Here is a 21,350-nt window from a genome sequence, read left to right as displayed (position 1 = left end):
GCCCCGTGAAGGTGATAAAAAGGCATGTGCCCATCCTTCTCACAGCACAGCATTTGAGATGCTCAGCATAGTTATCAGTTTAACAGTGCATTAATCAGAGACAACAAAAAGAAAAACAAATAACCCTACACCCAACCCACACCCGTGTCACCGTAGAAATCCACCAGGATCCATAGTGATTATGACTTTTAGTTAAACATTATTGTTTTTAAATACACATACCTACGTACAGAAACACACACATAATGGTAAACTATATTTAGCCACGGTAATATGCTTGAGCAATGTTTTGAATTGTGATATATTACTGCTGTGTTTGACATCCTCTGTCAAGCCATTCCAAATCTTCACCCCACAGACAGAGATACACATACTTTTCCGAGTGGTAGGCTACTTGTACTGGGTTGTTGGACGTTTAAGTCCTATACAAATAATGTGTGAGTGTGAGTGACTATTCTGTTTCAATATCATCACTATCAATCTATTTCTCATGTAGGCTACAATTGTGGCATTTTTAATGACACCACACACACACAGGCCTACATACATACTACATAATGTATGTATGTATGTAAAGAGGCCTACATATACTGAAAGGAAAGCATATGATTAACTGCACTGTATTTAAGCTTTTGAAATGATCCAGGTCTTGGGTCTAAATTGTATTCAATGTCATTATATTCACTGTTGATATACTTAACATTATCCAGACACCCACTATTCTTTTGATTCAATTTCAATTGTGCCTTCTGACAAAACAGACAAATGCAGTCTTACTGTTAACTGTTGAGATACATAGGCCTATAAGCTCATTCATGGGTGAATTTGTACAGTAAATTAGTATACATATCACTGGTGATTGTACAATATAAATGTATTGATAAAATACTAAAGTTAGGACAATTAAGTGACAAGTCTATTGTCTGTGTAGCCTATTCTTATCTCCCTAGTGAGCCTATAGTAGTCCATACGGCTACTCCCCTCTTCTGCCTGTTATTGTTAGACCAAGGCCTACCTTGTGTTTTACTTCACTACTGACTACTCTAGCTTTCCCATAGGAGCTTACCCCAGGGATCAATTAAAGTTTACATAAATGTAAGCACACTAGCACAGCACAGGATAACAGTGAGACAAAACAGATGCACAGAAATTAATCTGGTCTGTTTTCTTTTTAGTTTTCAGGGGCATCCTCACTTTGTATACAAAAACATGTGTCTTTCACTGGGCCATATAACGTTATGGTATTAACAACGGAATGTAGGCTATAGGCCTGCTGATATTAATTAAGTGAAGCAATAAAGACTGAATGCCTTTAATGGCTAATCCGCTAGTCCCATGACAAGAGATTAAAGAGAATCAAACCAACCCCACATTTAACCGTTTTTGTATTGAGTTGTGCAACTTGTGCTTGAAATGTACTGTAATTCTGCGAACTGTTAATAAATACTTCAATCAATCAAACACACCAATGTCTCTGTCTGATGACGTCACGCTGTTTGAGTTCCCCCGCCCCTGCAAGGCTGCAAAATAACTGCTGTCTAGTGTCTGCTGTCAAGTCAAGCTGTTGTCAACTCGGAGAAGAAGTTGAAGAACTGAACATGACGGCAACAATAAGTTCCAACGTGGCCGCTGTGATGATGATTATGTACGCGGACGAGTCTTTGGATGTACGTTATGAGGACGGGTCGCGTGTGCTCTTGTCGCCGTGCGGTTCTGAGTTCGTGCTGGTCAAAGCCCCTGACCCGGCCATGCATCCTCTGTACACCTCTGAGAAGGTTCGACAGAGGACCAGGTTTGCCATCAGCACCTACAAGGTACTACAGAAGTAGCTAGCCAAGCTATAGTCATTATTACATGACATACAGAGTACAGACTTGACTATATAGCCACGTTTCAGGGCTTGACTTAAATTGTAACCAGGGAAAACTGTGCAAGGCATTGATTGATCACTGATCAATCAATTCCAACTGAACTAACTGAAGAAAACTGACAAAGTAGCCTACAGAACCCCAGTACTTGAGTCAAAGTATATATACTGTAAATCCTCCTAGTAAGATATTACTTAATTTCACTACAATTGAAATTTGATCAGTGTTAATTGTATAATACAAGTACAATATACCATAGTAAAAAGTACAATTGTCTTTGAAATGTAGTGGAGTGAAAGTAACTGCCATTTTTCACCTTCCAGCCAGGTCCTATTGTCTCCTTTGCAGTTACTTTACAGGAGTGATTCCACGCAGTACACACAGAAAAATAGTAACAGATGGATGTCCAGTCTTTGATCCAGTTTGAGTGTTATTTATTGAGTAGAAGTGAGCAGTTGAAATGACAAACATACCAGTTATATTGAATATGGTTCTTTCCTTTCTGCCTGTTTGTGGTTGTTGAGTGCTGCTGGTAGGAACGGTTTGGCTCCCCAATCCCTGTGTCTAGCCGGGCACCTGTGTCACCTTATAAATGCACACCCAGTGCTGTGCTTCTCAAACCCGCCACCAAGTGGTCAAAAATAATACTGGAAATAATCTAAATAATGGCTCCTACATCATATGTTTCTGTAAATATGGCTGCTGGCATTGATGTTGTGACCCACTCTGACACTCCAACGTGACCTTTTGATTTGTAGGACTTGATGGTGGATATATTGGCATTCAGGAATAAATATGCCCTTCGGCCATACCTGCCGGAGGAACTTACCCCTGTTGCTCGTATAAAGGTAACAAGGGCTAGTATTGTACAGTGTCTTTTCCTCCTCACATAATTCTGGTATGCTAATTGTTCTGCCTAAAGTGCGGGTCTTCAACGTTTTTCAGCCCAAGGACCACTCAGCAAGGGACCCCCACTACATATTGTATGAAATTGTGTTGCAGATTAAAGTTTTTCATATTCATTTCATATTCATAGACTTGTTTGACAGCACTGTCATCTGTTGTGCTGGATTCACGTTAATGTGTATTTTACGTCATTTAACCACTTAAACACTCAATACTTAGTATAGTATAGTAATAGTAGTAATCTTGACCTTGAACTCTGTACTTTGTCTGCTCTTTTTCCCTCTACACCAAACCTCTTTGCTGAAAATAGCTGTTCTACAAGCTCACAACGAATCGCTCTGTAATCCTCCAGGTTGGGCTGGGCCATGTGGTCAAAAATCACAATATTTTGACACCTATTGTCTTTATAACGTTTCAAATTTGTAAAAAAATAGGCAATTTATAAGATATACATTGTAGAAGTGTTAGCCACTTGCCATGGCACACTTTTCATAGCCAAAAGATCACAGTGCGCACCTATATACGGTGTACATACATACCTGTAATATATGTTTTATACCACACACATAGTAAAAGCAACACTTATGCCACTAACATCACAATATTATATCAAAAAGTCAAGATATCAATATAATATTGACAGATTGTCAAAGCCTAATCCAGGTGGTATAATAATAGATTCATGGGTCGTCTTCATCCACCAGCAAATCATGATTACTTTCTCTCCTTTTAGCCTTTTTTCAGTATTGACTCATATGTGGAGTGGCCTGAGTCGTCTTCCTGTGGTGCTGCTGAGGTCGGAGCCTGTGGTGAGACCCTCATCAGGTCAGTGGATGGGAGGGCCAGTGTGACGCTGTCCTCCTCGGGGGAGGAGTTCTCTGTAGAGTTCATGTGCAGTCTAAGTCAGGCTCCAAATCAGCAGCACCACCACGGGTCGCGTGCTCTAAGCGGAGGAGAGCCTGGCGGCACATCAGTCGGACAGCATCACCACCACCACCACCAACAGAGCAATCCCCAGACCACCAATAATGATGATCAGGTTAAAGGAAAGAGAAATAAGAAGGAGCAGGTGCACAGATCTTGTTCTCCACAGAATAGCACCCACCGCACTGCTCAGCCCAAGGTAAAGGCCCCCCTGCAATGCATTCGGCATGTCTCATATTTATGTGTACAAACATACTGTACAAACATTCGCCTTCACATACACCCTCCTCACCTTCAAATACAGTGTGATAAATGTCTTTCTGATAGAATTACCATCTGATTAATGCATTTCTCATAGAAATACAGTGTGATAAATGTACACTAACCCTAACTCTAACCTCACAGACTCCGTCACGGTCTAAAACTTCACTTTATCTGCAAAAAAAGTTATTTGTGGTTGGCACAAAAATAGTGGCACAAGCAGGATTCGAACCCAGGAGGTGTGGATTGAAAGTCGAGTCACTAGACCACTATGCTGCGGCTGGCAGAATGGGTTTTCAGTCGGTAGTAGAAGATGACAACGCCCAACTCACTGTGGCTCAAGAGGTAGAGCAGGTCGTCCAATGATCCATGGGTCGGCGGTTCGAATCCCGGCTCCTCCTGTCTACATGTCGAAGTGTCCTTGGGCAAGACACTGAACCCCAAATTGCTCCCGATGTGCTGGTTGGTACCTTGCATGGCTTCCGCCGCAGTCGGTGTATGAATGTGTGTGTGAATGGGTGAATGTAATGCACAATCTATGTAAAGCGCCTTGGGTAAAGGCGCTATATAAATGCACCATTTACCATTTACCATGTAAAAAGCGAGAAAATCCCCGCCCAGTAGGGGAGGGGTATAGGGCATATTTCTGTCAGAGGCCGTTGAGGGTTGAGGTTACCCTTTTGCATACAAGACACAAATTGTGCTGTGCACATTAATTGTTCTTTCCTCTTGTCTAGCGCCACCAGCAGGCCTAACTTTACGATACTAAATGATAAGCAAACTGGGGCGATTTCTAGGACTTGATAGAGGTTTGCACTCTACTCTACGGGTGAACTCTTGTTTATATTGTTTTGTTATCTTTGTTCTGTTCTCTTCATCTTAATCTTCTATTACGTATATTCTCTCGTATATTTACTCTCCTTTCATCATCTAAGCCGGAGAAGATGTACCGCTCCACTGCAGTGGTCCAGCATTGCTCCTGCGCTCATATCGCCCCCATGTGGCGCTACCCTGTCACTGTGGCTCGCCACCACAGGGCCATTCGTCGCTCCAAGCCTCCTGGAGATGTAGACTGCAGCCAGACATGCAGGACGATGAACTCGACAGTGGAATCCTGTGAAGAAGAGAGGAAATCTTGTCTTCCAGAGGCACTTCCTCTCACTTGCACCTCGCCTCATCAGCACAGGTACAAGGGATAGACTTACCCATTTTAACCACGTAGGCCACTTCATACGTTCAGCAAAATAGCCGATCTACAAGCTCTCAACGTGTCACATGACATTGTTATCACTGGGCAGGGGGGGGGGTTTGCAAAAACTATGTTTTATTACATTGAAACAGTTTTAAACATAATGTAAGACGAGGTATGTACGTTAGGAGCTAGTGCAAGAGGGTTGAGCTGGAACCAAATCATACATTAAACCAAAAATCTAATAACACTTCCATAACCACTATGGAAACCTGACGTCTGACTACTTAACTAATAACCGAAATAGCAGTACATAAAACCTATTCTGACATTTCTGACACTATTTTTTATGAAGTAAACAAGCCAATAGGCTTTCATGGGTTTAAACCCATTTAGCAGACCTTGTATTGAACTGTACGTTCCTGTGTTCCTGTGTTTATGCAAACTAGTTACTAAAGTTTTAAATCAATCAATCAATCAAATTCTTATCTAGGTAAACGGAAATACAGAGCAATGGAACCTGACAAATGTACCATAGCCGATCGACAAGCTCACAGTGCGGCAAAGAGGTTTGGTATAGACTGAGGGAAAAAGAGCAGTCCACCTTTCTGGTGCCTATAAGTGTCTCACCAGGTGCAACGGAAAGCAGCCCAACTGCTCGTCACACTTCATCTCCATTCTCTCCTTCACTTCTTGCCAACCTGAGATTTAGTCACGCTTTGGAGCTGTACACAAAATATAATCCAGAGATGTATACAACATCCAGAAATGATTAAAGGGACATTTCACAGCTGGAAGAAACGGCAGTCACTCAATGTTAATAGTATTTGTAGTAGATAACAGTAGCACAATTTGAAATTTGCACCCTATGGCCAGAAAAACAAAATGAAGTCTGTGTGTGACTAGGGTTTGACTGGATTGCTGCATTCCTACGATTACCATAATGCTTTGGTGCACTCCCTCCTTGTGGAGAGGGGTGAGGCTGCATGGAGGGGTGACTTGTAGTCCAGGAAGGAAGTGAGACCACGTTTTCATGTCAAATTTTGGACATGAACATGGTGTCATGACTAAAATATCTAAAAACACATATTACACACACACAAACGCCAGGAAAGTGTTTCTTCATCATTAAAATAAGATCGGGTTGCAAAAGGGGTGAAGTGGCACTTTAATACTTCTGCAGACACCGACACAGCCAGGCGACACTTGACACATGCTACCAATGGGACGAGAGTAATAACTGAATACTGAATAAGGGTCATTTTAGGATAGGTTTATGCTATTTCAGGATTATTTGGTGGTTTATACATTGAATTGGAATCTGAATCTAATCATCTGTGTTAGGTGGAAGTTCAACGATCTATTCCTGTCAGACGGAGAACATTCAGAACTTCCATCGGAGCAGATCAAAGTCATTTGGTGTCAAGGAGTGATCTACAGGTACTGTACTGAGCTTTCAGCTTTTGTTTGTGTGTGTGTGTGTGTGTGTGTGTGTGTGTGTGTGTGTGTGTGTGTGTGTGGTTTCCTCCTCCATTGGTGTATGATTGTGTGTGAATGGGTGAATAAGAATGCACAAGAATGCACAATCTATGTAAAGCGGCTTGGATAAAAGCGCAATATAAATGCACCGTGTGTGTTTGTGTGCGTGTGTCCTATGTAGGATCCTCAGTGGAAGTACTCCAGTGATAGAGGTTTCCCCAGGTGATGGATCAGTCATCCGGTCTAACGGTGCACTTAACAGCTATTTCACCCACCACAGAACTGAGCCCCACTCAGTGGAGGTAAACTGTCATGTACATACTGTCGTACCACTAATATGGAAAGATTGCCGGTCTATAATAATAATAATAATAATAAAACTTTATTTGTATTGCACCTTTCATGACATGAAATGCAGCTCAAAGTGCTTTACAGAACAATGGAGAATAAAAGAAAAGCAAGGCAACGACATTAAAAAACAAGCAGTAATGCAGTACAGTGAGGACATGAAAAATAAAAAATACAAGATCAATTAAAGGCAATGTAGAAGTGGGTCTTGAGCTGAGCTTAAAAAATGTCTACAAGCTACAAGCTCATGAGATGCGTTGTGAGCTTGTAGATCTTAACACCCATACGTAGTTACTGGTTATACATTTCAAGGCAAGCCGGGAACACCTCAGCATCATATTAGCTGTTGCTATGCTTGCTTTTGGGCTGATCTTATCTAATCTGCTACTTTAGTTACTTTGCATTTGAATCCTGAAAGGTAACCATTTTTCAGAAATGTGCCTCAGGTCTAAATGGGTTTAAAAAAAATCTTTTGAAATTGTGCAATTAAAATCAATAAAAATAATATCCTACTTTCACAATCTAAATGATTATAAATGTATATAACTGTCTTCTAGGTGAAAGAGGTTACGCATCATCTAAACAGCCTTCCACCGGATGTACCTGGACAGGTGTACTCTGTGGACTCTATTGTGAGTCTTGCGAGCAGGTAAGTTGGAAGAGAGACTATTAACCTTTTTCATTTCAAGGATCCATTAGATCACGGACCCAAATGTAATTAAAAAAAATGTATCTCTAGGATCACGATTTACGTTTGTGTAAATTATTGTTAATGTAACTTACAACTGCTACCAAAATGTATAGACTCTCTGAGTTACGGACATGTAAGGGTCTACTGTCAGGGGAACCCCCTCAAGAACGCCTGGGGGCCCCCGAGACCCGATGTTGAGAGCCAGTGAGCTAGAATGCCATGTCACGGTTCCAACTTTAAGCTGATGATTAATTGTCATACAAATACTTGTGATTAATGATTTAATTGCGTTTTTTTGCATTGAACATTGGAACCGTCGTTATACAATTTGTATTTCTGTTTGCCTTTTTGAATTCGTAAACAAGGCAGACATTTATAAAATTGCGGATGATTCCATTATGCAAAAATGATTGAGATTATCTCAAATAATTGCGATTAGGTTAATTGATTAGGCTAATTAGATGAATTGTGGTTGTGACGAGCCTAAAACAGCACAGTCGAATGGATTTGATGCCAACTGCAGCACTCTTTCATCCGTGTTGCATGTTGCATTGTTTGCAGGATCCTAACGTGCTACAACCAGGCCAGTGTCTCGTTAACGCTTCCAGTCCCACCCAGCTGTTTGGAACAGGTTAGAGTGTGATCTACAATCCATAATTATTTTATTATAACTAACATAGAAACTGTGGTTGTTGTTGTAATTGGTCTCCCTGCTCAGATCTTCTATTGAGAAATCTTGTGGTTAAGACCCGGGTGGACGTCACATGAATGTTAAGCATTGCAGATAGACGTGATAACAGACATGTTATCTTATCAGTAGTGTTGCATATGTATACACTTCTGTAAAACAGGTCCTGTATTTGTTTGACCATTTTCTGTCAAACCTAATTTTGTTGCATTCTATTAAAACCCCTTGAGTGATTTATTGATTGATTTAAGTATTAACAGTTTGCAGAATGGGTACATTTCACATGAAAGCACAACTCAATACAAAGACTGTTAAGGTGGTTGCACACTGGATGCGTTTTTTGGAAAACTGACGGAAAAACGCAGCTAAAAATCAGAAACCAGTGCATTTCAGTTGTTTACAACAGGGTCCACCTTTTGCAATTCAATCATCATAACATTTAGAGACAAACAGATATACACTTTTATATAACAAACAGGAAATCATGTAAGGAGGTAAAAAGGGGAAGGAAACATATACAGTAAGGTGGAAAGGGGGCGGGGGGATTCAGATTTTACGGGGGCCAGTTTCGAATTGCAGCCGTCCGTAAGTGCCCTTTGAGAGCGGTTTTGAAGGAGTCGAGGGATTCACATGTCTTATTGGCTGTTGGTAGGGCGTTCCATGAATGAGCTACATTCTATGTGTAATAAAAATATATAATTTAAATTACATCGTTTTCCTCCTGTGTACAGAACAGACGTTCTTCTCAGCCAGTGTCATTTGAACAAGAGGTATGCAGTGGTGCAGCCTTACACCATGGCATTTTAGTGCCACAGGTGGAACAAAGCTGGTAGGTGGTGTTTCACTGAAAAATGTTAAGATGTTTTTAAATTATTATTCGTTTTTTCAATTTTGGCAGATCTACAAGGTCACAACGCATTGCTTTGCGACGTGCATTATACAGTATATACACCACTATTTGTTGTGTGATAGTATATGGGGCGTACAGGGGTGTTTTTAACAAAGAGGAACTGCTGTTTGTTGACTGACTTTCTTTCCAATTTCAGGTCAAACCTTGTAGATACAGAACTGGAGAAGATAAAACGATTTAACTGTATCCTTCAGGTTTTAAATGGTTTTGGGCTGGGTGCATAAACGGATGTTTTGGTGGGGTTTACATTTTAACTCAAGCTCTGTATTTGGCATTGTATACCAATTGATTTGGCCCTCATATTGTCCTAGCTTTGGTACACACTACTGAATAAACATGTTCTTTAACGTCTTACCAGTTCTGCTGGAGAACAGCAATCTGCCTGGAACTCCTAAAAGTTCTCATGAGAGGATAGGTAGCGCAATGGAAGCAGAGGCTTCTAGTGAACCAGTGGATGACGACTGCATTGCTGCGGCACTGCAGAGAACATCCAGAGCTATACAGGACATTGACACACTCCTTTCAGCAACCACACTCTTTTGAAACACTTCTGACACACTCTTTTCAGGAACCAAACTCGAGGAAACTGTGCTGCTTAATAGAGATACTTAGAAAAAGGAATATTCTGCTCATTGTCAAAGTTTACTGTTGGTACTTGGGTTAGTGAATGCACCTTTTTGATATAATGTCATGTTTACCCATTCCATTGAATACATTTCCTTATTGATGAGATGTATGACTGTTTTAGCCCGTACCTGTCAATCATAAATGCATACAGTATTTTGTTTTAATATTAAATGTATTACCATCAAGAAGAAGTCTTAGTGATTGAATTATTAGCTGTGGTAGTAAGAAATGCAATGTTTGAAGACTAAATATATTATTATATACGGTACATATAACCATATATATGTCATTATATATGGTTGCATCTACCTAACATACTTTTTTCCCCCCTCCCCATACTTTTCTGACTGTTTAAAGCACTGATATTATTATCGAAAACCAACAATGTTTATACACATAGTTACTGTAACAACTTTGTGCTGAGTTAGCAGCTTAGTTTGCACCATCAACCCAAATGTGACAAATTGTGGTTAGACAATGTAGATTCAGATTCACTTTATTGACACTGATGCACTGTTTAGGTAACCTGACTCCTCCAGATTGCGGCAGTATTGAGTTCACAAGTTCCCTCCTCCTGCCTGCATCTGGGCTCTCTCAGGCAGAAACGATGAACCGGAAACAGCGGGACAAAAATCTGATATGTCCATAATAATTTCTCCGTGGCAGTGCTTCAATATGTCATCAGTCTCACGTTGATCTCGCCTCTAGCGGCCGCATATCACTCTGGACTAAACTGGTTCGGAGTACATCGTCTCTGCTCGAGAGAGCCTAGACTCTCCCTTCTATAATACAATAAAACATGATCATAAAAACATGATAAAAAAGACCTAAAACACTCAAACACAGGGCAAGAATATCAGTCAAAGAGAGTACAAAGAGGCCCAGGCCGTAGCGTAACGTAACGGTCTGGGCACCGGACTGGTGATCCAGTCGCGGTGTGCCGCGGGTTCGACTCCCGGACCCGACACGGCCTTTACCGCATGTCATCCCCCATCTCTCTCCCGTTTCCTGTCAGCCTACTTTCTATCCCTTAAAAAATCAATAAAGGCGTAAGCCGCAAAAAAATATCTTAAAAAAAAAAAAAAGAGAGTACAAAGAGTTCTTGCACATTCACTTTTCACTATAATTTAATCTGGTAGCCTGTGGGAAGAAACTGTTCCTCAGTCTGTGGGGGAACAGTAGTAACCCAATGTCTTTGTAAACGATTGACTGCAATGAAAACCTCATGGGGAAGAATGCTGCTGTGGAGCTATCTCTGGTTCTTCTGGATGAGCACACAAAACAAAAATAAGCACCAGATGTTAATGAGGTACAATGGCATAGTCCTGTTCCATACAGTGTATGTGAAAAGTTAAGATAGCTTATTGTTCCAAGGTACATTTGTCTTGGACACATTCCTTATCTGCTGTTAAAAAAAACAATGACATATAGTGCCTACATGGACTGCCAACACAATTTTGGCAGTTTGTGTGTGTGTGTTGTTGTAGGAATGTAGGAAGTTACTTCACTCTTCTCACACACAGCAACGTATATACCACACGTGTCTTTCAGAAAAGATGTTGACTCATGTGAAGTCAGAATTGAAGAAGTAGATCAGTTCCTACGTGCACCCTCAGTGAGCTGCTCTTCTCTCTCGCTTGGGATGATGGTGAGACTGTTTATTTTAAATTTTAACATGTAATTTATTGGGCAATGTTTTGTCACATGTAGTTCTGCATGTAATGTGTAGTGTATAAAGGACAATAGGCCTACATTTTAGTAAAACAAAAAACAAATTGAACAGAAGCCACTGTTTGTCACTATACTGTAAACCTGACAATGTTCGTGTGTAGTCCATGCTGCTCCACGGCTGTATCTGTGACATAGAAGAAGAATATTCATAGAATCTACTTCTCATTTAACAGTGATATTCATTGCACTTCCTGCATTGTCTGTGAAGGACAGTGTAGCATCAGTATCCCTGAGCAGATCCTCTCAACGTATTAATTAAAAGGTATGTGCATTTTCTTTCCTGTTGCATTGTAAAGATGCTGTCATGTTTTTTCATTCATGTTTTTTGTCATCGTCTTCTTTCTTTTTTCTTTTTCTGCCCACTCTTTCTTCTTTTTCTCCCTCTGAAATGTACACTCTGAAGTGATGTTGCCCTGCTGCCCCCGTTACGTGTTTTGATGCCATATGTATTCCATCTGAAGAAAACGAGGACTATACAGAGACATTGGAATGGAGTCACTTGGAGGGGGGATGACGGGGGACGTGGGGGGAGGGAGGTTAATGTGTGAGAAAAAAAAGAGAAATGCTTTTCCATACTGTACTGCTTTTAGTAGGATTAAGTAGGATTAATGTACAAGTAGGATTAATGTACAAACAAACAAGTCAACGCTCCTTGAAACTTAGGTAGTACCGTACGCAGGCAAAGGAACACATTGTCCACAGGTTGAATTGTGTTTGCATATTTATTAGTAGTTTTGCACTTAACTTGATCCAAGTGAGCATATAGGCCTAGAATTGATACAAACAAACAGCTACAGTTTTCATGGCTTTGTTCTCTGACATGGAGCCTCTGGCACTGTTCTCTAGTCTAGGCAAATATGGTAAAAAACGTCCCTTTCTGTCAATCTGGTCTGGCCTGACAGCAAGTCCCGTTCATGACGACCTTTGCTGCATGTCTCTCCCCTTCTCTCACTCCCTCTTTCCTGTCTGTCTTCACCAAACTGTCAAATAAAGAAATAAAGTAGCAGATCGACATTACAAGCTCAAATATATAGCTTATTTATACATATGTGCTACTTTTAATGCTTCTGTATGATGCTGTGGTATGATCAAGTAGGGCATTAATTTACTGGGGAGAAAATAAAACTAAACAAAAACTTAGATTATGGAGATAAGGTTTCTGCCTGTCACCAGCGATGCACATGTGTTAGTAAAATGTATTGTTTATTTTTACATTTTCATCCCTAAAATGTGAACAAAAGATGTACAAGGAGAGAGCTGGAAAGATATCAGGGTAAGCTTTTCGAGGCTTAAAAATGGTCTTGTTGTTTCTTTGTAGGAAAGAGATTCAACATAATGGCGCACATGGCTCAGTTCAAATATGGCAGCCCTGCTATTGAGAATGTTCAGCCCAAACTGGCAACTAAGCCCAGGATAGGATCTGCCCTTCAAGCCAAGATGGCTGCTCTGGAGAAGACTCTATCAGAGGGTGCCACAACTGAGGCTTCTCGCATGGAGGATGTTGAGCCCCCATTCCCCAAGCCATCAGCATTAAGATGCAGGCCTGCAGAAACACCTGGAAACAGAGACACTTCCACGTTTCCCTTTCCCAGGCCTCCAGTGATCAAACCACCAGTGAATGCAGCATTCAACAACAAGGCCAAAGTGTTTCCTGCCACAGGCAGCCCCCCATGGAAAGAGCATCAGTCAGAATCTACCGCTGTTTCCCCTAATCTTCCAAATGTCCCCAAACCCAAACTCCAAGGCGTCTCCAAACTCCCAGATGCCTTCAAACTCCCAGGCGTCCCCAAACTCCCAGATGCCTTCAAACTCCCAGGCGTCCCCAAACTCCCAGACGCCCCCAAACCCTCTGTAATCCCCACACCTCTGACAACCCAAAAACCAAAGTCAGGAACACCAGATGAACCCTTTCCACTTACGGAGAGAACGGATCCCTCTCTTCCAAAGAAGAAGCCCCTTCCTAATATGTTTTCTCTGCCTCCACAGAAGCCTAATAGGCCACCTGATGTAGACTTACGGTTGTTTCAAAAGAATGGAGTATCTCTGAATGATGGTGAGAGAATATTGATGTGAGATTGTAAAATTGAATCATTTTTTTAAGTAATATGACACATTCCACCAACATCCAAATATTTTGGAAACTTTTTTTTCTTCTTTAGATTTTTTCCTAGTTGGTAGGCTACATGTCTGGCCGTTTGTTCCTTGTTCCTTAAAGTACATTGGTTTATTGTTGAGGCGTTATGGATCCCACTGCAGCTCTACGCAAACCCTGTTGTGATCATTGGCCACAGTTCTCGTTTTTGACACTATTGTATGCCTAAACCTAACCCTAACCTCAGTAAAACTATGCCTAAACTTAACCCTAATCCTAACCTCAGTAAAACTATGCCTAAACTTAACCCTAAACCTAACTTCAGTAAAACTATGCCTAAACCTAACCATAAACCTAACGTCAGTAAAATCCCTAAACCTAACCTTAACCTCAGTAAAAGTTAAACTATGCCTTCCCGGGAGCCAATCAGTTGGGTCTATCTAAATCTGTGGTGGGATTCATAGTCACGCATTGTGGAGTAATATGCAGGATTGACTTTTTGGAATATTTGTATGTGATACTGTCCATGCAATACAACAGGATGTCTCCAGACCAAGGCATCCAACGGTGTCCACTCATTTGCCATGTAAGTACAGCTAGCACAATACTAGAATAGAATGTCTTATAATGCTGTCAGCATATTGCTGAACAAATGCTATATAGCACTGGTTGTCAACCTGGGGTCAAGAGACCCCCAGGGGTCCTTGTAGGTGAGGATTCTAGGGGGTCTCCAGCTAAATTATTGGTTAATAATAACCAAATCTGTAACTCTGAGAGGATACAAATGGAACCAAATTAACTCTGTAGAAAGTTATGCATTTGAGTGTTTTATATTATCGTTGCTGTCGTATGGAAAACTTGTATGTCCAAAAACGTTACTTATTATGTCACATCAGAAATTAGTGTTTTAGTGAATGAATCCAATTGTACATACAGTACACGCAGTGCAGTGACTGTTTCTCCTTCATCGCAAGTGATGTGTGGGTTTCTGAAAAGCAAAACACAATCAGACAGAAGCTGTTATTGTTGCCCTACGTTGTGTTGCTTCAAGCCTAGCTCTGTCAGTCCTTTATTTGTTTTAATGCTGAGATTCTGACCTTAATATTGAATGGCCACAATAGGTCTGAGTAGGTCTTCTGTTAGACGCTGATTATATATACTGTATATCTCTCTCTCACACAAGTCTGACACTTTCATAATGAGTATTGAGGAACAAATCAATCTGTAAACATGTAAACAACCCAGTTGTGAAGATTTTCTTTCTGTTGTAGCTACAGTAGGCTATCCATACGCACTGCTTCAGGTGGTAAGAAATAACAGACTGTCCTGAAAGTTTAATATCCGTAACCATTTCCATGGGAATGACCAAACAATCAGATAAAAAACAAATGTCTCCTGGCAACATTACTTACACTAGCAACTTTCCTGTCTCGACGTGTTGTACAGTAGGAGCCCACCGGTGGAACAGGAGTGGAGCTCTGATGATGACAACTATGAAGATATTGATGAGGTCGTGCAGCCCACACCGTGTCTTCCCTCTCGAGGTGCCGGTAAATTTTCAGTCAATACACCGAGTATCACCTGTCTGTCATCTCACAACACAGATGTATTTCATTTTACTCCAAAACTAAAATAAGAAGAAACTCGATTGTCATATTACGCCTCCTGTGTTCTGTTCTCTTTCCCACCCTTTTCACATTGGCCTGTTATTTCTGCAGGGCATCTATCGCAACAGATTGAGGTAATCATTATTCCACACACGGCATCCTTAAAGACCAGATGAAATCGAAAACTTTTCTAAAATGAGACTTTCCTGGTTTTAATGGGTTAATAATCTTGTTCCCTACAGGCGGAATGCAGCGATGGGGAGGATACGTATGAATATGTTGATGAAAAATGGTGAGATATATATTTTTGACTTTTTCTCTTTTTCTCAATGTGAGTATTTAGCACAGACACAGGTGGATATTAGCAACAGTGTGTGACATACAGTACAGTACTGTGTACAGCTGGAAATTGCAATATCTTTTTTTTTTTTTTTTAAGATATTTTTTTGCGGCTTACGCCTTTTATTGATTTTTGAAGGGACAGACAGTAGGCTGACAGGAAACGGGAGAGAGATGGGGGGATGACATGCAGTAAAGGCCGTGTCGGGTCCGGGAGTCGAACCCGCGGCACACTGCGACTGGATTACCAGTCCGGTGCCCAGACCGTTACGCTACGGCCTGGGCGAAATTGCAATATCTTGCTCTACCCTACGACTTTGGGTACCTAGAAAAGCGCTATATAAATATTACCTTTTTAGTTCTATGTTCCAATCTATTTTCACAAATCAGGCCAGAGCTGAAGACGATTGAAACCAACATACCAAAGGAAATTAAGAAAAAGGACAAGAAACAGCTACAGCAGGAGAAGAAACTACAGGAAGCCAACGAGAAGAGGGAACAAGCAGCCAAAAAGACTTTTAAGGTAAAGGGATAGGCCCACTCTCCAGACATGTTATGTTATATATTTTATACTTTACTGGATTTGCACAATATTCAACTTTGGTAGGACCGTAGGTTAGTGGTTATATGGACTTGATATAAATACAACTATTATTCATTGCACGTTGAAACACTTTAAAATTAATACAAACAAAGTGCATTCTGTCAAATATACTAATATAAAAGAAACAAAGCAGTTTGCATTTGTTTATGTGCTAAAAGTTTGAATTTGAGACATTCTCACCATAAAATTAGAGCAAAAGGAATATCTACTTCTGGTTCCTTGATCATAGAGCACAGAAACAATAGATAAAGATGATAAACAATATTTGGACTTATCTCGTGCCCTGGGTTGTATTGACGTACAGCACAAGGTTCTACCAAAGTTAAATATTACTTTAAATATCACTACAATATAATATGAAATTACTCACTTTATTCTTGCATTCATTCAATCATACTCAATGGTTTGAAACATATAGACCTTGTGTTAAAGTTGTATGAATTCAAGTCAAGTAGCAAAGATAGTTGACAGTTGTTTTTCCACGCCTAAAGATTAAAGGGCCAGTCCAGGTACTCCACGAGGCAACGGTACGACTAGACTGTAGGCCTAAAGAAGGAAAGACACACCTGTCTCTGAAGAAAGGAGAGACCATAGAGATAATACGAATCACAGACAACCCAAAGGGGCGATGGCTGGCCAGGAACACAGATGGCTGCTGTAAGTTACTCAGTACGCATGCACGCACACACTTTACTTAACCCATTCTGAGCTGAGATCAGATTCATACGAGGTTTCCGCCGGACACACACTGGTCTGACGAACCCATTCTGACCTGAGATCAGATTCTAAAAAATTCAGTCGCTCTTCGATTTTTCAAAAATAGCAGACCTACAAGCTCGTATCGCGCCACTCGGTGGCGCGATATGAGCTTGTAGATCTGCTATTTTTAAATAGCTAAAGCATAACATGATGCTGACACCAAAATGGGTGCCCGTTCAGAATGGGTTAAGAGAAGGGCAATGTATAGAGCAGGAACACATTTTGGAATGGGCTCCCGCCACATCTGATAAGCATAGACAATAAATCAAGCTTTAAAAATAAATTGAAGGAAGCAGTGGCTAGTAAAGAAGTGTTTGAACTATGAGTAATTGGATATACAATGTTTTGTTTGTAATTTGTTTGTAATTCAGTGATATAATTTATAGAAGGTATGAAGACCAAAATCTTCAATTATTTTTTACCTATGTAATGGTAGAATTCCATTGTAGGCTGTTATGTTTTAATTTGATTGTGAAGTACTGTTACTGTATGAGTGTTTGGACCACAGGAAGAGTAAACAGTACACACACACACACACACACACACACACACACACAGTGTGTTCATGAGATGTTCTCTGCTGTTTCAGATGGCTACGTGAATACTGATTCTATTGATTCTATTGATTCTAAGGATCGTTTGAAACGATTCAGATCAAATGCGCTTGCGTCTACTACCTCTGAAATTTATGATGACATTGGGGCCCAATCAGATTTCTCCAGGTTGGTAAAAAAGAACAATGCCACCAAAACAAGCAATGAGATTACATTTCTGAAACATTAATTTGACTTCTAAGAGACACAGGGCTGTATTTTGCGTGTCTTAAGTACCAGGTCTTATTACTTAACTTAAGACCTGGAGGCGTGGTCAATGCTCTTTGGCCACTCAGAATAGCCAAATGGCATTGATCACGCCTCCAGGTCTTAAGTTAAGACCTGGTACTTAAGACACGCAAAATACAGCCCAAAAGCTCTCTAAAACCAACCTTCAGACATTTCAGTAATCTTTCTTTTGACCTGTTTTCTTTCAGTGATGCACAAGGCCAAAATAGTGAGTGATGGGTTATTTGGGATCTCCTTCACAACGACATGTATTATTAATTTATTTGTAATCAAATAATGTTTTCTTTGTTATAACATTTTTACACTTTTTTAAAACAGGCGAGGATGACGATGATTATGTTCAGGTCGAAGATGAATGGTAATAATATCAATATAATACTACTGTTTCCACTACCATTAAAGGTTGTATGGAGAACATATCATTCAATTTTTATCCCTTCTCTAGCTTTAGAATTTGATATTCTTGTCTTTGAGAGACACCTATTGGTTGGCACTGTTATTGCAACCACCGTTCTGTACTATGAGGTTTCTTCTTATGCTGTTGTGGCTCTTTGTTGGTTCCAAACATTTCTACCTTATAGCCAACAAACCCACTGATGCACCTAGGGAATATGGATGTACGCAGATATAAGAAGTCCACAGATTCATTGTCATTTTGTTTGTATTTACTTTCCTTTAAAGTGCAGTGATGGTATATTACAAACAGCCCCTTCTGGCATTTGTCTCTTCTGTGTTGTCTGTCTGTCTGTCTATCTGGTAGAAACTGGTGCATGCCGCTCCCCAATCACCCAGGCCTACATATGCTCTCTAGTCTCCATCAATCAATTAGGCCTGGGGAGGCGTGCCCATGGTGTCCAAACAGTGATTCAAATACATAATAACCCAATAATGCCAAATGATACAACAATTGTGATGATAATAATAGCAATAATAAATAGACATACTAAACAGTGAGGATGGCTTCTACACATGCTTTTAAACCAAACCAAACCAAACCACACCCAATAGAACTTTCTAAATGTATGAGCAATTTAACCTCTATAGATAATTACATACTGTATACAGTATGTAAGTCAATAGTAAACAACTCTCTTTTTCAGCTTACCACCACCACCCGCACCAATTGGTTATGGAGGCTTTCCTCCTCCTCTATCACCACCCGGACCAATTGGATATGGAGGCTTTCCTCCTCCTCTATCACCACCACCACCGATTGGATATGAAGGTAAATGTGTTAACATTTGAATTCAGCTTTTACCAATGCCATTTTAAAACACATATTATTGTGATTTACAACTCTCAAAGTTCTGGTATTATAATTACTGCTAGAGTTGACTGAAGTAAAGTAAAATAAACCGTGCTTATGTCCTCAGATGATTTTTATGATGATGTTGGATCCCAGGACTGTCTGCCCCCACCACCGCTTCTCAACTGGTAAGCCTCAGAAGCACACATAATAATAATAATAGTATTTATTGTCCCCTCAGGGATATTCATCTTCAGTCTGTTCCAACAAGAAAAACACATATAACATAACCATATTGCACAAAACAACATAGCACACAACAACATAACACCAATATGGTTTTCAGGCCGGGGCGGGTAGGGTGAGAAATGTGTGCTAATTAGTAAGGGCAGGCGGGGCCTCGGGCCACGCCCGGTTAGGGTCAAGGTAGGGCCGGGCCTTAATTTCCGGGCCTGTTGAGAACTCTAGTTTTCGCCGGCTCGTGGCTGCGCTAATAACTTTGGAACGGACCCGTCTAGAGTTTGAATGGACAGGTATCAGTGAAAAGGGAGACATCGAAGAGGAAGGACGGATGGGGAAGGATTAAGATATGGAATGTCAGAACAGGTCAGCTCCATATATGGAGATCTAAGGGTTTGAGGTCAGATGTAGAGTTGCTGGCCGGCTCCATATATGCAGATCTAGGTGATGATGCAGTCTTCATGTATGGCTATCCAGATTTTGCTGAGGTCAGTGTCGTGATCTTCATATATGGAGACGACCATATACCGTGTCACTAGGTGTGACGGACTGACGGCCATATATGGTGGTGTGACGGACTGACTGACAGGTTTTGCAAGTTTTCATAGTGTACACATAACCATCATACACCGATTAGTGGCAATACAGGTAATACTGAAAAGTTTGTTTTGTTACACATGGACATTGCTATTTATAATAATGAGCAATTGTGTCTTTTTTCTTCATTTGTATACATTGTATGTCTTTTTTATTTCCATAGTCTCCCACAAAGTACCACTAAAGGAAAGATAGAGGTGATGGATCCACAGAAGAAGAAGACATTTGACAAAGAAGAAAAGGCGTTCAGGAAGAGGTTTAAAGTAAGAGCTCTTGCTATCAAATCAATTCAAAAGTATTTATAATGCACATTTATTAAAAAACAATTGTACCAAAGTGCTTCACAGGTCAGATAAAGCAATACAATACAATACAATACAATGCAATGCAATGCAATGCAATGCAATGCAGTACAATGCAGTACAATGCAGTACAATACAATACAATAGGCTTGCCTTCTTCAGGGTCTTCATACCCTGAAGAAGGCAGTTGCATCTGCCGAAATGTTGGTTTCTAAAGCGTTATTCATAGTCTGTTTTAATAGGTGGAAGATAGCTGTGCATGAGTTTATCCCTCAGAGTAGGGGCTCTTTTAAAGGAAAACATAGGCGGCTTAGCAAACAAACCTCTCTCTCCACATACAGTCTTGACTTTTGTCTTAACCGCATCATCATCATCTATGTTTTCCATGTTTTAGTTTGAAGGCAAAATCCAGGTGCTGTACAGTGTTACTATAGCAACGACTCTGACCAATAACAAATTGGGGAACAAGGATTTGCCTCTGAACCCAGAAGAAGAGATTGATGTCATTCAAGAAGCTGTTGATGGTAAACTGATTGGCAGGAATAGAGATGGGAAATGTAAGCTTCTTGCATTACAATTATTTGACATTATAACAGATTGGTTTGAGTGGGTGTGTACAACTTCAAAACTTACATATGCTGTTCTTTTTTCAGTTGGCTATGTGGCACTGGTGAATGTTGAACAGTGAGTTTATTTCTGTCACACACACACACACACACACACACACACACACACACACACACACACACAGAACCAGCTCAGAGACAATATGCTCATGATTATGCAAAATATGGCCTAGTCTACTCTCTGTGTATGTCCATTTTTGACGGATCTATTTTTCATTTTAAACAGGCATAATGATGATATCTATGACGACATCGGAGAGGGTATGTGTCAGAATTTGCTCATTTGAATTTCAGCATATTTGTGCTGTTAACAAACAAACAATCACAATTCAAAGGATTAATTCATTCAAAATGTCTCTTTTCCCCCAAAGAATGCGTCTATGATAACTGATGGCTGAAACAACAAGAAGAGGTTATATGGTAGAATGCATCTATGATAACTGATGGCTGAAACAACAAGAAGAGGTTATATGG

The 21,350-nt window shown here is 40.4% G+C and overlaps 2 protein-coding genes across 2 annotated transcripts; both read left to right on the top strand.

The window, feature by feature from the left end:
• The first annotated feature begins 1,568 nt into the window (after positions 1-1,568).
• cUnh5orf34 (chromosome Un C5orf34 homolog) lies at positions 1,569-10,026 on the top strand. Its single transcript, XM_083783842.1, has 11 exons — positions 1,569-1,814; positions 2,627-2,716; positions 3,508-3,897; positions 4,895-5,145; positions 6,493-6,588; positions 6,809-6,929; positions 7,533-7,624; positions 8,228-8,297; positions 9,086-9,183; positions 9,401-9,447; positions 9,623-10,026. The coding sequence occupies exons 1-11, from the start codon at positions 1,599-1,601 to the stop codon at positions 9,805-9,807; spliced, it is 1,656 nt and encodes a 551-aa protein (XP_083639968.1). The 5' UTR covers positions 1,569-1,598; the 3' UTR covers positions 9,808-10,026.
• Positions 10,027-15,425: 5,399 nt separating this feature from the next.
• Positions 15,426-21,350, top strand: LOC310871895 (FYN-binding protein 1-like; the record flags this gene model as incomplete). Its single annotated transcript, XM_083783532.1, has 14 exons — positions 15,426-15,455; positions 15,564-15,613; positions 16,051-16,183; positions 16,756-16,921; positions 17,613-17,745; positions 18,054-18,073; positions 18,184-18,223; positions 18,966-19,090; positions 19,239-19,299; positions 20,112-20,211; positions 20,645-20,807; positions 20,904-20,934; positions 21,103-21,137; positions 21,248-21,350. Coding segments are annotated over 14 exons (1,107 nt in total), but the record flags the coding sequence as incomplete, so codon positions are not given.

Source organism: Protomyctophum parallelum, assembly GCF_964188405.1.
Source record: "Protomyctophum parallelum genome assembly, chromosome: 15".
NCBI classification, from domain to species: Eukaryota; Metazoa; Chordata; class Actinopteri; order Myctophiformes; family Myctophidae; genus Protomyctophum; species Protomyctophum parallelum.
Note: the sequence above shows the minus strand (reverse complement) of the source record. Positions and strands in the feature narration are given on the sequence as shown.

What these genes read in the sequence shown, in the direction of transcription:
- cUnh5orf34 (XM_083783842.1), top strand. Translation starts at nt 1,599, where the DNA reads ATGACGGCAACAATAAGTTCCAACGTGGCCGCTGTGATGATGATTATG. An exon ending in ACCGCACTGCTCAGCCCAAG is followed by an intron (nt 3,898 to 4,894) that starts GTAAAGGCCCCC and finishes TCATCATCTAAG; the next exon opens with CCGGAGAAGATGTACCGCTC. An exon ending in TGTCAAGGAGTGATCTACAG is followed by an intron (nt 6,589 to 6,808) that starts GTACTGTACTGA and finishes TGTCCTATGTAG; the next exon opens with GATCCTCAGTGGAAGTACTC.